At 40.3% G+C, this 19,568-nt stretch overlaps 2 protein-coding genes across 2 annotated transcripts in view; both read right to left on the reverse strand.

The window, feature by feature from the left end:
• Window positions 1-238: 238 nt before the first annotated feature.
• On the reverse strand, window positions 239-8,535 carry TM4SF1 (transmembrane 4 L six family member 1). The gene is made up of 5 exons (XM_075268862.1): window positions 8,231-8,535; window positions 3,845-3,934; window positions 3,382-3,524; window positions 2,464-2,650; window positions 239-1,086 (listed from the first exon to the last, which is right to left on the reverse strand). Exons 1-5 carry the CDS (start codon window positions 8,405-8,407, stop codon window positions 1,072-1,074), a joined length of 612 nt encoding a protein of 203 aa, XP_075124963.1. The 5' UTR covers window positions 8,408-8,535; the 3' UTR covers window positions 239-1,071.
• A 7,037-nt stretch (window positions 8,536-15,572) lies between these two features.
• Window positions 15,573-19,568, reverse strand: part of LOC142196760 (glutathione hydrolase-like YwrD proenzyme) — a 65,697-nt gene continuing 61,701 nt past the window's right edge. The window contains exons 11-12 of the mRNA XM_075266733.1: window positions 16,280-16,364; window positions 15,573-15,817 (exon numbers count right to left, since the gene is read on the reverse strand). Of these exons, the coding sequence (XP_075122834.1) occupies window positions 15,573-15,817; window positions 16,280-16,364 (330 nt within the window). The remainder of the gene's footprint in view (window positions 15,818-16,279; window positions 16,365-19,568) is intronic.

A 19,568-nucleotide genomic window follows, 5' to 3' on the forward strand; every position in this document is an offset into this window, starting at 1 on the left:
GCATAAAACGCTCACTGGCGTACACGGCTGGACCCGGTCTGACAGCTTTCCGTCTTCTGCATGCAGAAGACGGAAAGCTGAGAACGGACTCTGGGTGCTAGTATGAACCTAGCGTCAGTAGTAAATTATTTAGGACAATGTCTAGGCACGTAACATCTGAAATGAAGTTTATTGAGAAACACAACTTCTAAAGTAATGATCATACTAAAACAACACAGAACGTCCTCGGTGGTTTTTTTCAACATTAAATTTTATTAACAAGGCAACATCTGTAAGACAGACATCCACATACACAGTAAAAAAGTTGTTGCAATAACCACAATACTAAGCATTACGATGACAACTTGGTTGGGCTGGGCCTGAGTGTGGTCCAGTTCGGTCCAGTTCTTCTCCATATTTCAGAAGAGCCCTGTAGCGATACACCCTCACTATATATATATATAATGTATGTATATATAATGAGCGCACCCATCTTCCTATCTCTATACAGGAACATTATCAATTGGCAGCTAGCACATACATTAACCTCATACAGCTTGCTCTGTATGCTTGTCCATTCTTTTTGATAATGATTTTATGGTAACACAAATATGTAATAGGAGACAACAGATACACATCTTATCCAGTATATATTACAATTTCACAATGAAGTTATACCTTGACGAGCTTAATAACAGCATCATACAGTGTTTAGGCCCTATTCACATGTCAGCGATTGTAAGTCAAAGTCAGGAGAAGAGACTACACAAAGGAAAGGTATAATGGAAAGATTGGTACCCATTCTCTGTTTTCAACCTGCTCCTATTTTTGGCCCACAATTTCTGATACAGACCACTGATCAATACAACGATGTGTGAATAAGACCTTATAATGGGGTTATACGTCAAACCCCAACACCTTATCTGCTTCTACATTATTATCATTCAGTCTGAACAATCTCAGTATAAAAAGTTGCATTTATTACATATCCAGCAAAGATATTAAATATATAATTCTGTACAATCACATATACAAGTTATATTGCAAAAATATAATGCAGTTCTTCATCTCTGCATATTCTGGGAAACTTCATCAGCAAGCGTATTGCTATAGAAAAAACAAAAACATAAGAGTCACTTCAGTAACAAGTAATTGTAATGGCATAAAAATACATTTATCTGATATGTACACAAAAGATTAAGAAACTCAGTAAGTACATGGGTAAGCAGTTTTTAATGATTTGCTATGGATTAAAATCTTGAGTTGAAACTGTCCTGCCAAGTAACTTGCTGTATACTTCTATGGGTATTTGTGCTATGTCCTTCCTGTACACAAAGTCCTGCTAGTTTTTGGCTGAGGCTAAAAGTGAAATGTTGCTCCAGTATCCAGGAAAGTTCTCACTATCCCTCACGAATGGAGTCCTCTTGTGTGTAATATTAGTCTTGTCCTGGCTAAGCTTTCTATTGCTTGTTAATTGTAAGGCATTCAGCATTTAGTACTGGCTAAGGCTAGGTTCATATCTGCGTCGCGCTCTCCGCCGCAGATTCCACCTAAAATTGTGGAGAGAAAAGTCTTGCAGCTTATCTGCAGCGCCTTTTTTTTCTGCATTGTGTGGATGGGGTTAGGCAGAATCTAAATCATTTTCCTGACACTGTAAAATACATCTTTTTTTCTGCTGCATTTCAACATGGGGGCTTAGTCTAAAGGGATTTTCTAGTTTTCCTGGTGGCCCTGAGTGTGACCTTACTGGTACCCAACAGGCAACTGCCAGTGCCTGCAAGGGATGGACTGGGAAACCCAATGCCATGACAAAGGACTTATGGTAGATGAGTATCTCTTCACTTTCACTTTACCCCCGTCCCTCCTGGGTATTCTAATTTGCCAGAAAAATCCCTTTAAAGGCCGAGAGCCCCATGTGACATAAATGCCACTGTTTGGTCACAGCAGAAACTGAGGCGTTTTGTAGTCTCTGCAAGGTGGATGGGATTCTAGTGAATCCCATCCATACATTACAGAAAAATATGTGCAGCGAACATGCTTCAATTTCCAAAATTGTTACAGTTTTGGAAATCGTAGCATGTCAATTACACTTATGGAAACGTTGGCGGTTTGCCTACAAGTATAATGGAAGCAGAGAGTCTGCAGAGGAAAGTCCACAGGTCCTCTACAGATCTTCTGTGAAAAGTTATGTGGGAAAAACCACAAGGCGTTGCCTTTTTTTGCTGCAGCCCACTACTTGGGGCCTTAGATTCTATTAGCCTCTTAGCCATACAGGCCTCTATTCTTCTGATTATTGGGGCGGTCCCAGCGGTTGAATCCCTAGAGATCTGACATTTATTTCCTATTCTGTATCTATAACAAGAAGACCTCTTTAAAATACAGACTGACTGATATTGTTCTAACAGACAATCCATACGAACAGAAAATGTTATTTTTCACTCATAGCATTGTGATGTGTCTGGACAAGTAAACTTATTTAAGTACCTGGGATTTCTGTTGACAGCAACAAGCTCCACATATTCCTCCAATTAATCCATTGATGATCTGAATTATGCATAAAATAATTTCGATTCCAGACAAACCCACCAGGATGGAGAAGAGGGTAACATTCCACACCACAACATTATTTGGCTCTGAACACTGAGACCAAGTGGAATGGTCAGCCAAATAGCTGTAAGACAGACATTGTAAGTTAGAAAAGATGAATAATGTTAAAAAAAAAATCTGATTTAAAAATATATTTATAACCACCTAATAATATTCACTTTTCACGTAATTCATCTACAATTTTTCGAGCAGCCTGCAAATTTGCATAAATATTAACAATTCTTGAAGAATTTCTGTAGTAAACTAGGGGAGTTACAGGGACTAAAATGTAACAATTGTAAGAACTTTTACTTGTGGCAGACTTCCAGTAAAACAACCGAAAGGTAAGGATTTGTTAGTTATGAGGCGTTTCAAGGGGTTTGATCATATAGAGAACATATCTCCTATCCACAGTCTAGAGGACAACTTGCAAATTGGTGGGGGCCTGACTGCTCAAGTTCTCACTTATCAGAAGAATGGGGGATTTTTGTTCCCTCTTCTGAATGAAACGGTGGTCATACAGTGGTCAGGCAGCAATCGTTCATTTTAATGGGAGCACTGGAGATAGCCACGTGCCCCTATTCTATGCATAGGGAATAAGTTTACTCAAAGGGAAAACCCCTTTAATTAATATTGGTCCAGTACTCTGGATCCTAACCATCAAATTTCTAGCTTTAACAAATTGGTTTATTAGTGCGCAATAGTCAAATTAGACTATCAGTTGACCATATGCATGAGGTAGGCAAGATCGCCAGACAATCTCAAGGAAGTCCTAACTGTCCTCAATGTCATATTTTGGTGGAAATAGATACTTACTGTGCTTTAGAATTTGCAAATGGGTAAGACCATTCACCATTGTTAAGACACAGTGGACCTTCTTCTAAGGCTAATGCTGAAATGATGAGACAATAGCCAGCACCAGCAATTCCAATTAAAGCAGCCACGACAGATCCCAACATCTATAATATAAAGAAATATTAGTGTCGGTCATATCCAATGCTAATAGAAAATAAGTGACATTCACAATAAAGCTAGCTTCACATCTCTGCTGTTATTTCTAATCTATTCTTTCTTTATATGTACAGGAAAACAAAAAGGAAGTACTGGATGTGGCAGATAATGGATATGAATGGAACCTGACAAACTCGACTGACTACACATAAGATTTCTATCAGAGTCTGCTATTTTACCAGACTGAAAAGAACAGCATGCTCCCCTGTTTTGGCCTGTATTTTGATGTCCTCGGGCTCTGACACAGCCTTAGTATAAAGGAACTTACCGCACAGCTTCTTCCACAGTTCCTATTTCCACAACATCCACAGCAGTCCTCTTCTTCCAGTCCAATGCACACAAATGCTGGAATCAGAATCTAGAATAAAAGGTCCTGTTAATATCTGAAGCACATGATAGTGACATATTCATATATACATCTACTATACTTTACACTGTATGCTAGTGCCTGATTTATAAAAAATATATATATCTGCAGCTGGTGAGTACTGGAAACTGGGAGGAGGGTAGAGAGTCTTCACCCAACTTTCACAGGGAGAGAGAGGTTGTGTGTGGGTTGAACGAATAATAACACCTTATGCAATGGTGCCACAGCCCTGACCCTGGGAATGGGACTCTGCTGCCAAGATCTGTCAGAAAGAGAAGTTTTGGAGGGAAGGTGCCATAATATAGAACCTGAGACAGAGGCCTCAGAGACTAGCACCCTAAGGGAGAAAGGGACATAGACTGGCACATATACTATACCTTAGCACAGGTTATTATTGATCTCACCCCTTATTGACAGTGGACCCTCTATGTAAGAGCTGCACCGCCATTTTATGTGTAAGCTGTTCATTACTATGTTGCATTGGTTCATGTAAAGTTGACAACTGTTTCACCTGCAAGCCTAGGTCTCCTGAGTTTTTACCTGGAACTACCATCAAGGGCCATTCCACATTCCAAATTACACCTGGCTCAGACGTTCACATGTAGTAAAGTGGAGCGTGATCTGGCACGTATACGTGTGTCAGCAGTTTGCGTATACGACACGTAATTTTGCCCCCATAATTTTGCAGCCCATAGAAGTGCCCCTCAACTCTGCACCAACCTAGGAGGTTTGCAGGAGGAGTAAGGGCTAGTTAACACGGGGACATGGAGGAGGATTTTGACAGCGGAATCCACATCATAATCCTCCTCCATACAATGTTAGTCTATGTAGCTGCTATTTTCTCTGCTATGTATGCTAGCAGAGAAAAAGAAGAGACATGACCTTTCTTCAGGCGTTTTCTGCCTGAAGAAAGCAATAGAAGTGAATGGGAGGCGAAAACCACACGTTTTTTTCCGTGCGTTTTTTTGCAAAAATAAAGGACGCTGTTTTTTCAGCCCATTCACTTTACAGGAGGGGAAAACAGCCTGGCTTTTTTTTAAAGCTGTTTTTACAAAAAAAAAGCTCCAAAAAAAGCTTGGCAAGGTAAAAATTTAATTAGGAAGCTTTTTTATTCCGGGGCTAAAATAAGCCACACGTTATTTACGTGTGAACTAACCCTAAATTGAGATTCCTGCAGAAATTTCTCTTCACTCCCTCACCATTCACAAGAATGAACGCCTGAGTTTTTATAAGATCATGTTGTCTAAATGCCAAACATTATTTTCCATCCTTTGGAAAACCCACGAGGCCTTTTAATGGGGGAATGTAAGTTGAAAAAGAATATGTCATTTTGCACAGTTTTATCTATAATAAAGACTGTTGTGTGGAAGTTCTTGCTCCAAGTATGGATAGGAATCTTTAGCTGGAGGTTTGGATCATTTGAACTTTTGCACAATGAGGCTCTACATTCTATAGGGCGGCCGCAAGAGGCAGTTACATGGTCTTCAAAAGAGTCCTAGATGTCAAAATCTCTGGACCATGGCGTCTACCTAAAGATTGGGTATTATAATTATTACTGCTACTATGTAAAGTTAGCAAAATATATATCACATAGAGCAGTCATCAAACAAAGGCTGGCTTTAGTTCTTAGAATAATGGACAGATTCACCATCATCAAAAGAGTTGTAGGGAGGGGAGTCAGTGACTGTCATGTCGACTCATCTTAAACTATCGCTCTATCTATCAGGAGACAACTTATTCAAAGATGGGTTAAACAAACAAACTCCTTGCAGATGTAGATCTGAACTCGGGACCCCAGAGCTGTAAGGAAACAGTGCTAACCACCCAGCAAGCTGCCCCAAACCACGGTGATGGAGCGATATTACATAATGAGGAGGCAGTAACACCATTATTTAATCCTACGCTATTGCCATTGAAATGCGTGTTTGAACAGAGACAATAGGTCTCTCTAAGTAGAATGTAACCTGGCAGCTGCCCAGTTTTGGCAGGTGCTGACATTAGATTACTGAATGTATAATAACTATTCTATTAACATATTTTTTCTTTACATGGAAATCCTATAAACAGTTTCTATTATATAAAATGACACAAATTAGACTATATTCAATTGGTGCGGCTTGGTCAGTATTATGGCAATGTTTGTATACAGAACTTTATTTGCCGTAGAATAAACAAACACAACTGAAGAAAGCTTCCACTTTTTTAACATGAGAATCAATAGTGAAGGATGGAACTCTTCAGTCCATTGTTCTGTTCCTAGAACAGATCAGAACAATGGACCAAACAACACCAATGTGAACATATCCTTAATATTGTAGAGTAGATATATCAGAAAGGTGCAGGACAAGATATAATTTTTGTAGAAATCTACTCCATGTGACACAAAGAAACACAACTAACTGTAGTTTCACACTAGCACTGACTGTCCGTTGTTCTGGTTCGCCGGACCACTTAAATAGCAGTTATATATGGAGCCCTGCATTGGCTATAATGAGGTTTGTTAGGTTTCTTTGTTTTTAAACTGAAAGCAGTGGCAGAAAAAGGTGAATGTAAGATTTTTTAATCTGCTGATTTCAGATGGACACTGCAATGAAGTCTCCATAGTAAATGTGAACATAGCCTTAATTATAGCTTTTGTCTGCATGTGAATTGTATGTTTCTTTTTATCGCTACGCCCTTCAGGAAGGTTACTATTATTATTGTGAATGATTTTAGAATAAACAAAAGTTCTGTTTGAGGACAAGTATTAGCAACGTGACCAACGTGCACGGACATGTCAGTGGAGGACAGTGTCATTAAAAAACATGACTCACGTATACCTGCTTAAAAATTTCCAGATAGCTGAAACCACTGTATTGTTTAAAGCAGCGAGGAAACATTGCAGGTATATACATATCTGTATCCTGACTGTGAGTGCTATACAATGTGTGGTTATCACCTGTACTGCAGTAAGGTATAGGAAATCTCATAGACATGTACAATATTGCTTATCTTAATTGCTTAATTTATGGGCAGGATTCATTTAGGATTGTACGGCACCTCCTGCGGGTACTCTGCATATAAATACAAGTCAGTCTGAATTCTGCCTATAAAACCATAGGCACAGGCTATGGTAAATTGCTTTATAATTTGCTGATGTTATCTTATGCCATAATATAGGAATTGCATTATCAGCAACTCCATATACCTAGTATTATTTTAAAGGAACTGTACCGCTAATGCCACTTGTCACCTATCTACAGGATGGGAGAGGAGTGTCATATTTCTGGGTTATGGCTGCTTCAGAGAACAGGGGCCTGAAAGTTTCACGTGAATGGAGACCTGAGTGAATGTGTGGCCATCACTGCATTTTCTTCTATAACGATCTAGAAGTGAATGGAGTGCCGACCATGCATACACCCATTTAGTGGACATATCAGGTAACCATTCTCTTGATCGCTGGTAGTCCTACCAGCTATCTAATATGTAACATTTATCTTGCGGATAGGAGATAAATGTCATTAGTGACTTCACTGGCAAAACCCCTTTAGGCTACAGCCCAACATTATCAAAAAGCTGCTTTTCTGAGTGAAACCCGGGTGTGGCTACAGAAGTATTGGGAAATATATAGGAAACTCTTATACTTCTCCCATATAATGAATCCACTCCAGCTTTGGCTAAAAAAAAACCCCACAGCAAAATCTGCAACAAAAAAAGCCTCCCCAAAAAAGCAATGTGGGGATTCAGCCTTAATATAGAGAGTTACTGTATGTGTTATCTATCATTCTAGTCAAGCCTAAGGCTAGCCATGCACTTTAGAAAGCTGATGGCCTAGTGACCCCATACCCATTAAATGATTGGCCACAACAGATTTAGTTTAAGTTTGTGATAAATCACTTACTATATTATAATTCATAGAAATATCTATAGTCAGTCTAGCATATATGCCTATGTAGTGGCAATACAGATTTCATATTATCTATGCCACAGTTCATATACAGCCCTATGGATGTAATGTAACAAAAGCTACAAATGATAAAATAAGCCAATCCATTTCCTTTCGCTCTTTCTCAGTTGTTGAAGAATAACCTAATAACATTTCCACCCTCTTCACAGGACTCTATAAGATTATATTCACAGGAACGATACCGAAGAGAGCTGCTCCGTTACAGAACAGGAAAAACCTGTAACTACAGTTTTTCAACTACACAACAATGGTACATCACCCCCATAAGAGTGTACTGTGTATACTTTCCAATAAAGACAATTAAATCCCACCAGAATTAATGTATAAAATAATGTACTTACAAGAAGTCCAGCTCCTCCAATGCCTTCGAAAAACCATACATATCTAGACAAGTGATTTTCTCGGGCATATTTTGTCTCTCCATTGGGAAAGTATAACAAAATGTTAGCAACAATGGAACATACTGCCAGGATAAGCAGCATATAGCCAATGCACTTTGCACATCTGCCAAAACACATCTTTGCTGTTCCTCTGGTGGAGCCCTGCTATATCCTTCTCAGGTGCTGGCGTGAATTAAGATAAAGTCAGTCTATTGTTGTAGCTCTTAAATACCCAGAACTGTATTAGTCACCAGGGTGAGACCTATTAATACCAGAATTGACTGATCACTACAGAGCCTGTGCATGAGGAGTTGGTTGGGTTTTTTTTTGGGAATCCTACCACCTACATTTAAAAAGGCGGAGCAAGATGCAGTCTTATTTGCATTACAAGTTGGAACAACCTTTCTGAGCCAAAACTGTGACGTTGCCTCTCTCTTAAGTAGTTTTCTATGAGACTCATTCTCGTGATGTGTGTTTGCGAACTTGCTAATGTTCTCTGTAATTTACCCAGAGATTACAGGCTCTAAGCTTTTGTTCCCATTACCTGTTGCCAGCTACATCAATTATGAATATTGATAAATGATGAGCAAGCGTCAGATCTTTGGAGATCTCCATATAATATATTTCTTAATAGCATTTTCTGCATCCATTAAAATCTACAGACAACTGTGATTAAGCGTCCAAAAACATATTGTATTACTTTCACAAGGTTAATTTAGGGTATCTGGCAATGACCTTGAAGGATCAAGAATCTGATTGTTGTCAAAGTTTTAATAGTTGTTCTTCTTAGGGGGCATTCACATGGGGCAAAATGCTGCTGTTTATGGTGCCGAATTTACCGCGCGTTAAAAAAAGCATCCTATTGATTTCAATGGGTGCCGCTCGCTTTTTTCTACGTTCAGAATTTACCATACGGCAAAACTTACCGTGTGGTAAATTCCATGCGTAGAGGAAAGTGAGTGGCACCCATTGAAATTAATGGGACCCTTTTTTCAACACGCGGTAAATTCGGCACCATAAACAGCACCATTTTGCCCCGTGTTAATGTCCTATTAGTGTAACCTTCATAAATAACATTTTAGGGACACTTTTTTTTAAAGGGGTTGTCCAGGCAAAAATGGACAACCCTTTTAATTTTTAAATGGAACGGGGAAAGTGGAAAAAAAAAAAAAAATCACACTCATCTTTCCACGGATCTCCAATGCATCCCAGCGTGGTCTGGTCTTGTCGGTCCTGTGCTGATGTGTGGTGGAAGTCCAAGCCACATGTGACTGATGAGACCAATCAGCAGCCTCAGAGAAGTGCTTGCGATGTCGCTACCTAGACATCATGGGTCTCTTCCTGAGGCCAATCAGCAGCTTCAGTGGAACTAAGGAAGAGACCCAGGAGATGCTGCTGGAGCAGAAGGACCAAAACGCCCAGGAAGTCACCAAGTCACCGGAGCATCGGGGACAGGTGAGTATGATTTGTATTTTCACCTCCCCCCATTGTCCAGGCATTAAAAAAAATGCCTGGACAAAGAGGACCTTTCACCACCAGCACTAACGCCTTACATTGTTTCTCTAACCCTCATTTTTCCCAAGCAATCTATGCAGTTAGTTTCAGCACCCAATTTACTAAGTAAGCTCTCTACTGTCAGGAAAGCAGTCTTAGGCCTGGTTCACATTTGGGTTCAGGTTTGCATTTTGGGAGTCCGCTTCTGCTCAACGGAAACCTATACGCATTTAAAAGCGATTACCTTCAGGAAACCCGTGGACCCTATAGACTATAATGGGCTCTGTGTGATTTCCACTCAGTGTCCACACAAAAAATGCGGAGAGAAAAGTGCTACTTGCAGGACTTTTCTCTCTGCATGTTTCATGTGGAAACCAGATGGACCCCATTATAGTCTATGGGGTCCACGGGTTTCCCAGGAAACCACTTTTTAATGCATATAGGTTTCTGTTCGGGGGGTCCCCAAGCAGACTCCCTGAATGGAAACCCAAACGTAGATGTAAATAGGTCCTTAGACTATCTGCTCCAGTCCAGGGACACCCGTCTAACAGAAAAGAACCGAATCAGCATATTGGGAGCTCAAACTAACAATACCAATTACTCAGGAACAGTAGAGGCTAAAGTAAAACTCCAACTGTGTCAGAAATGGTGGAAGAACGCCTATTAAAAGATGCCAAGAGTTGGACTTGGTAGAGGTGGTAGAAGGTCTTCTTTAAAACTTAAAAGTTTAATAATTTGTTTTTGGTTTTTTCTCTCCTTCTACCAAGAACCATGATTTTTTTTTAACATTTTTGTTCAGATATTTGTATAAAGGATTGTATTTGTAGGACAGGTTTTACTTTTTCATGACACAGTTTAACGTTTCATATAATGTATTAACACACTATAGAAATGAAATAATCTGTGGGGTGGAATGGAAAAAGCACAATTCTATCATTGTTTTTTGAATTACATTTTTACAGTGTTGGGTTCATTTTTGATCAATTTTAATTCCATTTTTTGGACTGCAAAACAGCAGTTGAGATGTTTACTATGTAGAATAATTAATGTTATATTTTAAAAGATTTCTGGACTTGGAAATGTCAATTATATTCATTTATTTTTCATTGCTTATTTTTTTTAAATCTCTAAGTGGATTTTGAATGCTTGGATTGTTCTTGTGGTGTCTTCCTATTTTAGTACGTCTTCCCAGAGGCAAGGACTTAATAGGAATACTATGTTCACAAGGTTCCCGTTTGCCATGACAACTGGCCGGCATCCTGTATTCTTGTTGGAGGGGTTCCTATCAGGGGTTTGGGGGAGCCTGCCCTCAATAATTAACCAGTCACTATAATGAGTTTTTGCTACATAAGACATATTTGTTCATTAAAGTTTGGAAGTTTTTTACTTTCTAAAAACACAAAAGCTCTCTGAAGTTATACAGTATATACAATGCAGGATTAGTACTTACTTGCAAGAAATAACCTGGTTAAAAAAATGGCAAAGGAACTGAAGAAAAAGAACAGAAGAGGAGAACCCCCCCCCCCCTCTGTTCAGACACATATCGTGTGGTAATTTTTCTCTAAATTGCTTTTTGACAAATTTGTTGCCATTTACCAGATAAACAGGGAAAAAGTGACCCATGGTCACCCAAACATGCAGGCAGGAAGTTTAGGAATTATGGGTTTCCATATGTTCCTGCACCACAAGGTCATATAGGAAAAACAATTGGTAGTAGCAGGCGTGGGCATGAAAAGCAATGTGAGCAAGACCACGCTCTTCCTCTTCCCTTTGGTCATTCTTGTAGCCAGACCACAACCACAACTAGTACATATTCGTGGGGCAGATGTGGACTAACATGAATGATGTGATGTAAAGGAGGAATTCTAGGAGGATATGTAACTGTGTCTGGGTCCAAGACTTGATGAAGAGATAGCGAATGTAGAGGATGACCCTTATTGTGGCAATGCTTGTGATGCATGTTCTAATTTTCTACATGCTGACAAGTATATCATTAGCATCATGTGAAGAGATGACTATTTGATTGCCATGTTTTTAGATCCTAGTCTATTGGCAAAATAGGGGAAATAGTCTCGTCTTAACAAAATTGGAAATGTTCTTGCCGAGCAGATGTCTGCCAGTACCAGCCACATGTTTGATTGTGAAGACCCTCTCTACATCCCACCACCTCTGCCAGTGCTAACACAATAAGAAGTGGCAGCAATCAATATACGTCAGACAACATGATGAACCAAATGATTTTTCATCCACTGTGCCACTGCTAACTTGACACAGTTGAGCAAACGGCCAAGCACTAGCATTGTTGGCACATCCAGCTTCAGTTGCAACTCTGCTGTGGTCATACTCCAGTAGATGCCCTGATCCTATTGAGTTCTGGGGCAGCAGATTTGATCAATGGCAGAAACTGATGTGGGTCTACTATATTGTCCAGGATTCAATGCAATGTCAGAGAGAGTATTCAGCATGGCAGCTGGCATCACACCAAAGTGCACTAAGTGCATTTGGAAAAGTAAATCAGGTATGGATCCAGGAGGAGGATTTTCACACACCTTCAGTTGCCGGCACTGATCAGATATGTCACTACACACAGTCGGGGGGTAAGCCAGATATTGCAGGGTGTGATCTCAAAATGAATATTTATAAAACATAGCAAAAAAATTTGCAACTATCATTTTTCAAATGGTTAAGATGTATATGGGGCAGCGCTGTAGATCCTACACTTGTCGCTACAGTTTGCACGGCGATGGAGCAGCGTAGTTCGCTTGCGCTGTCTTGGACCGGCAATCTGCGGGGTTACCTGATTTCAGACTTCCACATATCTAATATTAATGAACTATCCTGAGGTTAGGACATCAAATTTGGAAACCAAGTAACCCGTAGGAGACTTCGTTGCAGTGTCCGACAGACCTGAATAACGGACAGCCATGCGCAGATGTGGACTTAGCATTTAGCCAAAAAAGAGTAATAAAAGAGTAAAAGAAGGTTAATAATACAGTGTTTTAAATAAATGGATACCGCTGGAGTTGTATTATATTACTGCACTACATTATTCAGGGTGCTCAAGGTTGGAATATACATCTAACAGACCAGTAAAAACAATATCACAGCACTCGTCTTAGCTTTGTTTATTTTATATTGTATTAATTCTAGTATACAGAAGCAATCTCAATGATAAGGCATTTTGGCCTGTTGCATAAAGCATAAGAGGAATCTTACAGTCTTGCTGTAGGTAAAACATGTACTGCTCCTAAACTCTCCTCTACTACTTTATGTGATGATGAATGTATTCCTTTTACTGTGTTTTAGATATAGGCAATAATATATATTACAATGTAGAAGCTACCAGAAGATAAAAAAGAAACTAAAATAGCACATAGTAGTACATAGTATGCCTGAAATGAATGGAATCATCATTGTCACATGTCCAAGAGTTTTTGCCATGATGAAGAATTGTATACCAGGAAAACACTGTAGTCTTTGGTTACTCTACTGGCTGATATACTGGTTCTGTCAGCCGAAAGTAATGATACACTAAATTGGCGTTAATATGGCTATACTCATATGTATTGTGACATGACATATTGCTTGTTTTAGTTCACGTCACGGTAGTAATGAAGCCAGAATACATTTCCTTGAGTGCACGTCACATTGTATAAGCATGTGATTTAGGGAGGTTAATACTGTGTGAGTCATTTAAGAAACTCCCTTAGTAGTAAAACTACAAGTATAAGGAATATTTATGTTCAGCAGGGAAAGTCCTCTCCAGATTAAGCTAAGAAAAGCAGAAATTTGGTACCTTGTAATTCCGAAGGATCATCGGCTGCCATTACAATGCTTTATTATACTTTATATTTGTATGAATCATAGTTTAGGGATATAATAATAATGATAACTAGTGTATTAGATAACAAGCGCATAAGTCCTTGAATTGTCCTCTTGAGTTGTCACGTTATTCTGATGTTTCGGTCTCTTTTGTCCCTCCCTGTTTTGGGAAGCGACATCCAGTACTGACATACATTGTCACTACAGTTTCCAAAGCTAGTCTCACTGCTTTCTTCTCTTCCTAAACACCAAATCCTCTTAAAGGGGTTATCCACAGTCTAATAGGTAATTAATATTAGAACTGCAATGGTCAGACCCCAGTGATCCCTCTAGATCAGCGCATCTCCTGGTATCCTTTACATGCCGCACTGCTCACTTGCCATATAAAATGTAGAGGGGGGTTATAGATATTGAAGTGGTTGCCCACTGGAGTACTGGGAGTGCTGACCCGAAGCAGCTGCTATGGAGGGGGAGGGGTGGTTCCCAGGTATTTGACAATTGCAGATCTAATATTGTTAGACTACTCTAAGGATAGGCCAGCGATATTAGAAAAGGAATAACCCATTTAAAGGATTATTTCAAGAATTAAGAGCCTATTCTTTATGATATGTGGTCAATATCACATTGGTGAGACTTTGACACCTGGCACCCCCACCGATCAGCTGTTTGAATGTGGCAGAGAACTAAGGTTAGCACTGATGCTTGTTCAGACACAATGATGTACATTTTGTAGCTGCTCTGCTTGGCTTGGTACTAAAACTTCATGCAGCTCTGTCCAACTTAAGTACAACAATTTGTTTGAATCTCTCTGAGTTTCATGTACTTGTGCATCACTACACAATACAGTATATGATGCTGTACCTGGGATATACAGAATGCATCACTTGTCTGTGTGCCTCTTCAAACAGTCATCCCTACCAATCTGATATTAATGAAAAATCTTACCAATAAATCCTCGATATTAAAAGTCTTCCCAAACCGCTTACCAAACAGGTGTCCAACACAAGGCTCATGAGTGATATCCAGCCTGTGGCCTTGTGTTTTGCGGCTTGCATCTGAAATGAGGAGACAGCCTCAGACGGCGCTTCATGAAATGAACTGGAGGTCGGCATTCTTTGAGTCGGCTGTTACATTTTGAACTATTGCAATAGGTAGTGGATGATAATTTACTTATCTATCCGCTCGCCTGTCCTACCCTTCTTACACTGCTGCCTCTAGGTAGTGCTGCATGATATGTCAGGGTGCTGAAGAACACCAGGACGTTGGGGGAAGGAGTGAGAAGAAAAATGGCGTTAGGAATAGGACAGGCAGGGTGGAAGGGAGTGGCATGTTCACATGTATCCCAGGATACTCCATCAGTCTGATCACTATCATCGGCATCTTCTGTCAGTCAAAGACTGAAATTTGAGGAATACGTAAAAACTATACAAGGGGTCCATGTTACATGGAAAAAATCCCTTCCTCGATGGATTTTTCACATATAAAATGGTAAATACATTCATTTATAAGAAATTAGTAACAAAGATGATTGCAATTTATCAATTTAACTAGCTGCTTAAAACGAGTTACTGTGTGATAGAGGGCAAGAAGTCAAGCTCTGTGACGTATAGGTTTATATGATTTGGAGAATGATTTAAGAAAATCCTGACAGGACTCCAAGTAGTGGCAGGAAGAGTCACACACACGCACACGCACAATAGAATTTGTGCGTAGAATCGAGACTGTCAATCTGCCATATGCAGTGAATGTGACCATACTACAATTCTATGCACTGTGATACTATACTGAAGATGCTTAAAAGGAAATGCAGAATTAAACCAGCGATACGATCCTTTATTTTTAGGGTAGATGGGGGTGGTATATACTTACTAATAGAGTGGAATACCCCTTTAAATAATTAGTAGTGTATTTCTTTTATGAATGCTGTCAGGTATATAAAAATGACACTTCGTTATCATCAATATCAAAGCCTTGGCTGCAAATAACATCAGTTATTTACACTACAATATCCCAAAGCACAGCCATCTCCTCTGGGATCAGACCCTGCCCACCACACGTTGCTGCCAATTTCGCATGATCGCCACCAATCCCCTTTAGTAATAATTTGTCCACGCCCAAAAATGTTCCTTTCATGATCAGTGATCGGCCAGTGAACCAGGTGACCTCTTGCTTTTAAGTCTTCTGCAATATTGCCTGGAAAGCCATCCTCTAGATACAGGTGCCATTTCTGATCTGAATATAAACAAAGAGTTAATAATACATGTAGTACCTATGAAATATATATGTGATGTTTGGGTGATATGTGTTTAGTTAGCTTAATGGTGTTTTTCCATAAACAACACTTATCTCCAGTCCACACGATACAGGATAAGAGTCTGATCTGGTATGTAACTGTGGGGACCACCATGGTTATAAAATGGGTTCCCTGTGTGAATTGAGGGGCAATGCACATGCATGACTACTGCTCCATGTGCTTCTGTGGGACTGATGGGTGTTGTACATGGTTATTTCAGTTCCGAAGAAGTGAACGCAGCAGTGGTCACACATACACACTATGGCTGCATTCACAGAGGGGACTTAGGGTTCCCATGATCATGGGAGTCTGGCTTAATAACTGTGAAAAATGAATTATATAAGCGTCCTTTAATAGTTATTCATAGTATATTACGTCAGTAGAAGTTTGAAGACTTTTACCTTCCTTCATATACTCCACATAGAGCCGAGGGGCATCCAGTGCCTGTTGAGGATTCATTCCAAATTCTACCATGTTTAAAAGAACCTACAAAGAAACGATAAGTCCATGGTTAAATAAAGTTTAAAGGGGTTGTCCTATAGTAATGAATTATTTGTGCATGCAGCCCCTCGTGTCTTCACAAGTATGCAGCTGTTGAATCACAACTGACTGTTAGGCTAAGGCCCAAAGGGACGAGCTATAAAGCGCTGCGGGAAAAACCGTGGCGGCAGTGCATCACTGTTCTTACCACAGCGCTTTAAACAGAAAGTTTGCAGAGATTTCCTCCGCATACTTTCTGTTTTAATTATATTTATGGTGAAACCGCTGGTGTTTCCGTAGAAATAATGGACATTCTGCGATTTCCAAAATCTTTCTGGTTTTGGAAATCTCAGCTTGTCCGCGCCGTGGTTTTTACTGTAGAGTGTGCATGGGATTCGCAAGAATCCTATCCACTTTACAGTTACTGTAAAACGCCCGTGGGGCCCTGGCCTCAAAGGGGTTGTGCAGGACTTCAAAAACATGGCTTCGTTCTTGCATCCGTTCGTCACATTATTCACAGCTCCATCCATTAAAATGAGTGGGAATGAACTGCAGCATAGCCATGTGGCCAATTGACACATGATGTCACTTCCTGAGCAGCCATGCATTCAAAGTCGTGCAGAATCCCTTTAACCCCTTCCTGACATTCGCCGTACTACTACGGCAGACGCCGGGTGTTTAAACATGGCGGCCGCTCAGGAGTTGGGCGGCCACCGTAGATGCCGAGAGTCTACTGTTTTATACAGCAGACACTCAGTGCTAATGCCCACAGGCAGTGCCCGCACCAATCGTGGGAATTAACCCCTCCAACAGCTTTGACCGAGGTGCTATTTTCCCAGCAAGCTCCAGGATCCCATTGAATTTTCCACTAGTGGAAAAAAAAAAGCTAGCAGAACCCATTGAAATCAATGGGAGGCTGTTTTTCAGCATGGAAAATTCCACACCAAACTGCTCACCATTTTCCTCCGTGTGAATGGACCCTCAGAGTTATTTTGCAAGCCGATTTTTGAGGCATAATCTTCCTAAAAAATGTCTTACAACTCTCCCATTCATTTCAATTGGAGTTTTTGCAAAAACTGCTCCAAAAAAGGTTAGTTTTTTACTGCCTCCCATTTATTTCAATGAGGTTTGCAAAATGGATTCGGCCTGAAGATAGTTCATAAGGCTTCTTTTTATCTGTAGTTAAAAATCAGCTCTAGAGATAAAATCTGCTATTGCCCTCTATTGAAATGAATGGGACAGTTGGGATGTGTTTTTCTTTCAGGCTGGGGCCCTATGAGGTATAAACACTGCAGTTTGGCCGCAATGTTTTACAGTCTTTGCACAGTAGATGGGATTCTAGAAAATGCAATCTACATATTGCAGAAAAATATACGCAGCAGAAATGCTGCGATTTCCATAATCATTTCATTTTTTGAAATGAATGGGCCCAATGAATGGGCCTAGTCTGGAGGAGGGAGTGTCTTCAGGCCAAATCGCGAGGCGAAACGGCCTGAAGAATGAGCACCTCACTTCTTTTTCCGGAAGCCGGAACAAGCCGGCTCCGGAAAAAACTCCTGAGTGGCTCCCATTGATTTCAATGGAAGCTGTCTTTTTGGTCAGGATTTTGAGGAGACTATGGTTTCAAAATCCTGACCAAAGAACTCCATGTGAACTTACCCTTAGGGTGCCTGTTTTCATGGATTCATCAAAACAGGTACAAATAGCGATCACATACACTGAATGTAATGCAGCCGTGCGATGGACGTTGAAAAAGGCCACAACACAGCCGGTTATCACTCTCCTGTGAATATAGGGCAACACTGCTGTATGAAATGTCAGTCTTAATAAATTATTCCCACTATTTATTGTGCTTTTCAATCCAATCATTGGTGAAAATTCAGTCCACTTCCTTTGATAATCCTTGATTTACTCAGCTTGTGCAACCAACAAAGCCGGCTTATCTTATCTTTCATGTTTCCTCTCGTCAAGATTCACATTTGCGTTGCTAGGAACAAATGGGCATTTTGCAAACATAAACATCACACATCATGGGGTTGGGCTGTTTATAGGACTGTCCTGTAGCCATTGTTTTGGAAAAGAATCAGAGAATTGCTGGCAATGCTCCCCATTATCTTCCCATATAATAATCGCTGATTAATTGTCCTGGGTTATAGGACATTGTACACTGTATTTTAGGAGGATTTTGTTCTTGTTTGTTCTGACACTGTGGGCAGTGCTATAGTCCCTTATTTCAATACCTATTCTTGTACACAAGTGTAACTTGCATAGAATCATGTTTGGAGAAAACCTCTCACCACCTCCTGTGACTCCAACTCTTTGCATCCTTCAATAGGAACAGCTACATTGATTTTTTTTCTCTAGCCCTTATCATTGCTGAGTTATCAGTACTGTTAGTTTCAGCACCCAATATGTTAATTATGCTCTCCACTGTCAGCCATTCAGTCCTTGGATAGAGCATGCGACTCCATGCGACTCTAGGACCGCCCACCTGACAGTAGAAAGTGTAATTAACATATTGGAAGTTGAAATCAATTACTCAGGAACAGTTAAGGCCTCTGAGTGCTCATTTCTTTTACCCACAAAGTAATACTATCTCTAAACATTAATAGTAACCACACTGTGGCCAACACAAAGTATTAGCTGCTCTGTTTCCGCCAATGCAGAGAACCCCCCCCCCCCCCCCCGTTTTTGATCCTCAAGTAGTAATGCCTCCTTTGTTTCTCACAGCAACACTAATCTCCTTTGTGTTCCCACTTTGCAACCTTCACAAAGTAACAATTGCACCCCTCAATAATCTATTTTATGCCCCCATGAATTGATGCCTTGCAAAGTAATTTTAAGCTAAATTCTTTTTAGCCCACAGTAAGGCTGAGTGCACATGGGGTATTTTAGACTGGAATCTGCAGCGGAGGCTGTCTCAGGTTCCGGTCCAAAATATGAATAGCCGGGATTGGATGCCGATGCAGTACACCGGCATCCAGTCGTGCAGTCTGCTCCAAGTTAGGCCCAATGAATAGGCCTAGTCGGGAGGAGGGAATCCGCCTGAAGAATGAGCATGTCCATACTTTTTTCAGGGAGTTGGAACAAATGGCTCCCGAAAAAAAGAACTGACCGACTCCCATTGATGTAAATGGGAGCCGTCTTTTTGGTCACGATTTTGAGGCTAATTTGACCTCAAAATCCTGACCAAAAAAACTGTGTGTGAAC

Source organism: Leptodactylus fuscus, chromosome 3, assembly GCF_031893055.1.
Source record: "Leptodactylus fuscus isolate aLepFus1 chromosome 3, aLepFus1.hap2, whole genome shotgun sequence".
NCBI classification, from domain to species: Eukaryota; Metazoa; Chordata; class Amphibia; order Anura; family Leptodactylidae; genus Leptodactylus; species Leptodactylus fuscus.